The sequence below is a fragment of the Gadus chalcogrammus genome, chromosome 3 (genome assembly GCF_026213295.1).
Source record: "Gadus chalcogrammus isolate NIFS_2021 chromosome 3, NIFS_Gcha_1.0, whole genome shotgun sequence".
Taxonomy (NCBI): domain Eukaryota; kingdom Metazoa; phylum Chordata; class Actinopteri; order Gadiformes; family Gadidae; genus Gadus; species Gadus chalcogrammus.
The window spans coordinates 12,302,234-12,309,225 of NC_079414.1; the positions used below are offsets into that span (position 1 = coordinate 12,302,234).

General features: G+C 44.1%; 1 protein-coding gene across 1 annotated transcript; it reads right to left on the reverse strand.

Annotated features, from left to right (window-relative positions):
• Positions 1-1,771: 1,771 nt before the first annotated feature.
• On the reverse strand, positions 1,772-6,919 carry cntf (ciliary neurotrophic factor). The gene is made up of 3 exons (XM_056586018.1): positions 6,482-6,919; positions 3,296-3,616; positions 1,772-1,968 (listed from the first exon to the last, which is right to left on the reverse strand). The coding sequence occupies exons 1-3, from the start codon at positions 6,596-6,598 to the stop codon at positions 1,810-1,812; spliced, it is 597 nt and encodes a 198-aa protein (XP_056441993.1). The 5' UTR covers positions 6,599-6,919; the 3' UTR covers positions 1,772-1,809.
• Positions 6,920-6,992: the final 73 nt, after the last annotated feature.

Consider the following 6,992-nt stretch of genomic DNA (forward strand, 5'->3'; position numbering starts at 1 on the left):
AGCTTAGGGCACGCCATGGCGATGGGCTGGCGTCACAATGCACCTATTGCACCCCTGACCGTCCCGGAAAGAGGAGCTCTTCTTTTAGGTCACGTATCTTTTCTGGGATTCTACCCTCTTGTACCTTCCTTAGTGTTGGGGAGGGGGGGGGGGGGGGGGGAATTGAGGGCCTGTGGAGCCCTTTGACCCATTGTAACTGTGATTAAGGTAGTAACTCAGGTTTAGGGGGTTGTGGTTAATTGAGGGCCTGTGAAGCCTTTAGACCCTTTGTAACTATGAAGGTCTATGTTCACATACAATTGAAGTTGGGTAATGCATAGGAGTAAGTGGGAATAATTTGAGAAGTTGAAATTGTTGCGTAGGATGAGCTCACTTCCTGCGTGATCACAGACGACAACTTTTTTTTTTTCCCGGTTATCCGTATCTCACTTATTTAACCACAGGGGAAAGTGTATTTTCTAAAAGGAACGTTTGGTGGAATTGTTCTGGAATGGTTAATCTCACCCTCTTACTTCATATGAACCATGAATCAATGTGACTCCTCCTGAACAAGGCTGGCTCTTCCAGACTATGGAATGGGTAAAGACGTATCTCTCTTTAATTAACATTGGTGTAATTTAACCAACTAATGCTTTCCTGGGTTAAAAATACAACGGACATCTATAACAAGTCTATTCAAGGTATCTGGCACATAAATTATAAAAACATATCTAACCACAATTTACACGTTATGTTCAATATATTCTATTCTTTATTTATTCTAAATAATCAATAATTGTAGATTTGTATCTTTGGTCCTTGGAAGGTCGTTAGTAAGTAAACAGTGAAGAAATATAAATAAACGTTAGAACAAAGATAAAGCAATGTGCATTACGAACAGCAGATGGCGCTATTTTACATACGCCCCCTTCAAAGAAATAAATGCCACTAGATGGCGGAGTTGTTCAAGTAATGCTAAACCAGTTTTCAAACATGAATCACAAAGATACGACCTACCTTTATAACGAAATTGGAATTTTGGATGTAACAAAGCATGTCCCCCATGTTAGTGAGTTACTTAAAAAAATGACCTACAGAATGACATTAACTTAAATTATCCAAATTAAATTAAAACAATTAAATACATTTCACTCAAATGAATGGAAAGCCAATTTACGATAATTTTGACCAATGACTTTTCCTCCCATCCAAAGCATGACATTTGAAATATGAAAATAACCATAAAAAATTAAGAAAGAATAAGAAAGAAGGAAACAACAAACAAAATAGCCTGCCTTCAGGTATATAACCATGTGACCATAACCAGCAACAATGTGTATTAAATCACTTTATGCATTTAATGCTGACAATTTAATGTTATACGATTCTCAAGTGCAGGACGACCGTTTTCCTTGTACTATTTTTGCTTTTTCTTCTGAAGCTGTCTACTTTATCTAGCAATACACCTAAAGTGTCAAATTATATTCGTGCTCTCGCTCACTCTTCACAGACTGTTTTAGTTCAAGATTAGGGTCGTCTTCACATTCTTTGTTCCTCTTGTTGCACCAGGGGATAAAACACCTCCTCCTGATTAGAACCTCACAAAACTCCTTTCTGTTGCCCTGGCAATCCTCTGCACACACACACACACACACACACACACACACACACACACACACACACACACACACACACACACACACACACACACACACACACACACACACACACACACACACACACACACACACACACACACACACACACACACACACTCTCCTCTTTTCCATTTTCTCCAACCCTCTGCACTCCTCTCCCTCCCTCCCTCCCTTATCGCATGTTCCTCCTTCTCCTGGTGGACATGCGGACGGACGCCGGCCCGGCCGGTGCCTGCAGGAGGGTGATGGTGGCCTTGCTCCAGTATTCCAGCTCCCGGTAGATCCGGTAGATCCACATCTTCACCTCGAACAGCACCGTGGACCCGTCCGGCTGCCAGCGCAGAGGGGAACCAACACAAGGATTTAGAACGGCCCATAGTACAGTTGAGTTAACAGGCCCAAATCATCTCAAACAAAAAAGTTAATGCTTGTTTGTCTGATAATACTTCATGGAACTAAATGTGCACCCTTTTTGTGTGTTGTACGTCCTTGCACTTGAAAATAGTACTTAGCATTGTGTAGCATCTTATCCTAGCTAGCTTTGTTACATACAGGGAAGGAGTTTACCTAACAATTGTTAGTGCTTGGCACTTGGTTCTATGAACAGCCTAACTGTGCCGACAGCGATACATTGTTTTTCTTCCCTCTGAAAAATGTACTTATTGTAAGTCACTTTGGATAGAAGCGTCTGCTAAATAACCTACAAGTAAATTTGAATAAACTCAACATATCAAAGGACCATGGGGCTCGAACACAAGAGCGGACAAGGATGCCTGAGAAGACATAGGTTCTGGATGTCACAGGGGCAGGAGGCCTTTGAAGGGAACAATTTGATTAGAGCCCTGCTGACCGCCTGCGTCTTTAAAAGCGATGCTACCAACCAATGCTTGAGAAGCGATGGCAGGGGGGGGGGGCCAAGCTTTTGGGCCTGCTCGAAAATAGCCTTATTTTGGAAAGACGTAACTTCTGGAGAATTCTAGGCACGGGATATTCCCCTGGAACAGCTGTTGTTCTTAATGGAAGTATCACTTATTGAATCACACCTGTTAAACACAGGGTGTTGAATACTGCATAGGCAAAAATAATTAGTCGTAACCGGATTAAGCCTAACCCTCCCACGATTGTTCAATGGTTACTTGAACATGTAACATGATGGTACACATCACTTTCTTGTTTTGATTTTTGTAGGTATATGTATGTAGTTGTGCGTCTCTAAGGTGTTCTAGGTTTGGACGCTTATTTAATCTATATGTGCATGCACGTCAATCTCAAGGAGTTTTTGTTATGTAATGTTAATATCCTAATAATGTGTGTGAATGGCAAAAGTTAAATAATTATATATACTTGTCATATATATAGTGTCTTGGCTAATTGCCGGTATGAGGGATGCTCAACTGGTGCAGCACCTCAGTTACACCGCTAGGATTAGTTTCAAACTGGGGACCAACATGGTAAGAAATATATGAACTTTTGATAATAACGTTCTCTAAATACTTAAGGGTAACATTGTGTTTGTAGAGCCTTTAACATTGAATGCAGCTACCTGTCCCTGTATTTATATTTGTATTCGTACAAAACATATAAACTCATATAAAACCAATACAAACTCAAATAAAATGTATAGAAACTCCTAAGAATCGGTTAGACTGCCACCATACCTCTTGACAGTTGGTGGTGGTCGTCAGAGCTGCAGTTCCACTGGAGCGCTTTAGGACCCCCCGCGTGCTGGCGAGAAGCAGCGCCAGCCTGTCCTTCACCGTCTTCCTCTGCTTCTGGTATTCAGCCTTCCCCACCACTGTCACCCCGACAGCCTGCTCTTCCCGGGCGATGGCCCGCTCCAACAGGCAGTGACACTGATCCAGGGCGGAGATGATGCGCCCCAGCTGGTCTTGGACCTCCAGCTGGGAGGAGGCGGGCAGGACAGAGACCAGCAACAGGTCAGACAGGACCAGATCGGGTCCAAGGCTCTCCTTCTTCCTCTGGAGGGGAGAGATCACACAAGGGAAGGAAAACATGTCACACATGCGAAACAGGAGAAGGAAATAAACAGGGGAACGTAAGGTTATCCGCAGGGATGTCTTGCCATCTAAAACAATTACCAACAAGTGAAAATAAAAAATGGACTAACCTTTTATCCCTATGGCCATTCTGGACTAGTAGTTGTTGTATTAAAATAAACTGTGTAGATACAACCTTTTTTTGCTCGTCTACGTAAAGCACATTTAAAACACGGTTCTGCACGATTCCAGGGTGTGCTTTTTCAGGGATGGTTTTAAGGACATGGCCAATCACATCTTGTGAGGATTGACATTGAGCCATAAGTGTACTAGTAATTATTATTAACCTGTTCTTTTGGTTATCAAGCCAAAGATCACTCAACTTGTTCTTTGTTTTCGGTTGGTATTCAGAGAACGGAATGGGGTGGGCGTTGCAGTGTTCGTGTCTCTGCGTGTCACCGCTAGGGGGTGCCACTCGGCAGACGCCCAGAAATAGGTAGTAGTAAGATAGATGGGGGTATATAGAGGGTATGAAGGCATACATCCTATATCGGATACAACCTTTCATTGTTGTCTCATGTATTGTTTTATTTATATTATTAGTATTTATTTGTCTGATGTCTGAAAAACAATAACAACTTTTAAATGAAAATATAAATGGTGGTTGTGGTGGTGGTAGTGATTGTGGTTGTAGTGGTGGTGGTGGTGATGTTGGTGGTGGTAATGATGGTGGTGGTGGTGATGTTGGTTGTGGTAATGATGGTGGCGGTTGTGATTGTTGTTGTATAGGTAGTGGTGGTGGTGATGCTAGTGATGTTGGTGGTATTGTTGATGGTCGAGGTGGTCGAGGTGGTATTAATGGTGGTGGTGGTAGAGGTAGAGGTAGTGGTGGTGGTGGTGAGCTCTAAAAGTCTGCTGTTGGCTATCGTCGACCAGCGGGAGTGTCATGGCGACCCGCTGACGAAACCTCACAGACACGACGAGAACCGAGCCAAGACCCCTCCCACATACACCATCACTGCACTGCCTTCCCAACAACTGACCACCTTCACGTTCAGACAGCGTCTGGATTGTCAGCTGTTCCCTGAGATTGGAGTCATTACCAAAACGGATTGATGTTAGTGTGTGGTGCGAGTCAGGAAGTGAGCCCTTATGAATTCCCCAGGGAGCGTGTTACATTGTAGGCTGGATGTTTAGACCTGTGTGCAAGTTAGTACCAGTGTGAGTCAGATAGAGCGGTGCCTAATTTCATCAGCGTGCCTCCACAGGAGTGAGGAGGAGAGGCCGTCTACAGTTGGAAGGACAAAACCCGACAAAACAAAGGGGAATTCCTTTTTGTGGGAGGATTATCTTCTGTTATCCCAGGAAAGGTCACCACTCACACTAAACCGGTAGACGTAGGAAACTCGTCTTAAGGATTTCAGTCCCAAGTCTGACTTTAATGTCGGTCAATGTCTAATACAATGTATTTGTGTACACATAATAATGTCTGTTATGTACACACAAAGGCATTGTGTAGCTCCCTCCAGTTAACCGAAACGGACACATGGACAGACACTGGGTTGTATACATATTTAAACTTACTTTATATTACTATATATATTAGTAATAGCAAGTAAGTATAAGCTGCATACAATCTAGTGTCTGTCCATGTCTAATATAATGTATTTGTGTTTAAATAATAGACATTAACAGGAACTGATTATTTATTTTTTTCCATCACACTATCCTGTTGTGGACTTTCATTTGCGGTCTCTGAGGTATGACGATGATCTACTCTAATCGGTCAGGTTGTAGTCATAATATAAGGCCTCCAGGCATGCACGGTCTTCTGTCAATAAAGCTACAGGGAACCTAAAACAGCGTTCCCAGACGTATGTTTGGTGCCTGGACCAGGCTATGGTGTGCAGTGACGTACAGTATAACATGGGACATAATCTCCAGCGACCAGGGTGCGGACAGGAAGTTAACAGGCGGAATGGACACTCCGATACCGTGGTAACAGATTAAATGCTATTGTGGGCCGCTCCCCGGAGTCATCGAGGTAGAGGATGATGAAAGAGAGGATGAAACAGGGAGCTGGCTGGCAACCAGCTAGTTCTAATAAACAGGGGTACACACAAACATTCCAGCACATGCACACACGCCCACACCCACCTACTGGCAGAGTCTCACAGGTTTGTGAAGGGGGGGTAGGAGAGAGAGAGAGAGAGAGAGAGAGAGAGAGAGAGAGAGAGAGAGAGAGAGAGAGAGAGAGAGAGAGAGAGAGAGAGAGAGTCCTATATGAATTAACAAGCTTGTGCTAGTATGAACTCCCACCTCTTTCCATCCCTCTGCTTCATGCACACACACACACACACACACACACACACACACACACACACACACACACACACACACACACACACACACACACACACACACACACACACACACACACACACACACACACACACACACACACACACACACACACAGCATTCCAACCCCCTGTGGTACCAATGCAATAACTTTCTACTTCTTTTCTTGTGGTCTATCCCTTTCCTCTGCTTAATGCACACATAATGCCCCCCCCCCCCACACACACACACACACACACACACACACACACACACACACACACACACACACACACACACACACACACACACACACACACACACACACACACACACACACACCGTTATAACATGTGAAACACACACATTCGCTGAGGTCAGACACACAGCTTATGCATTTTCCAATTCAACCTCCATCGCTCATTTCGTCTTAAGTTAACCCTCGTCAATCCCAAGGCACAAGGGCATTTCTCACAGCTTTTAGTGCGGTGGTGGAAAATATACTCACATAAAGTTCCAGTAGGAGTCCACATTCACTGTGCAACTGATCGGCGATGGCAGCAGCCCTTGCGGCCGCGCGGCTGGTGGTCTCTCCCTCGGTGGCTCTCCTCCGGCGACCTGCCATTGAACTTCTTCTATAGCAGAACGTTGGGGCGACACACGACAAAACCAACAGGCTGGCGGCTGCTACACCAGGTTAAAGCAGACTACATCATCTCGGGAGCAGTTTGCAAGCAGCCAGAGGGAGCCTCCCCCTTCCGATCGGCTGTAATTCTGCCAGAGACACTCATTACGATTCCCGTCCGTTACTAGTGGAAACTGACGCCAGAGGGATACTTAAGAACACAGGCGGGTGTGTGTGTGTGTGTGTGTGTGTGTGTGTGTGTGTGTGGGGGGGGTTAACACATTCCTGAAAATGTGTTAATCTGAGTCAAAATCGCAAGCAATTAATCATTATTTATTTTTCTTTAGTTATTACTTAAAAAAAATAATAAGCTTTGTTTGAAAAAGGAGTACAT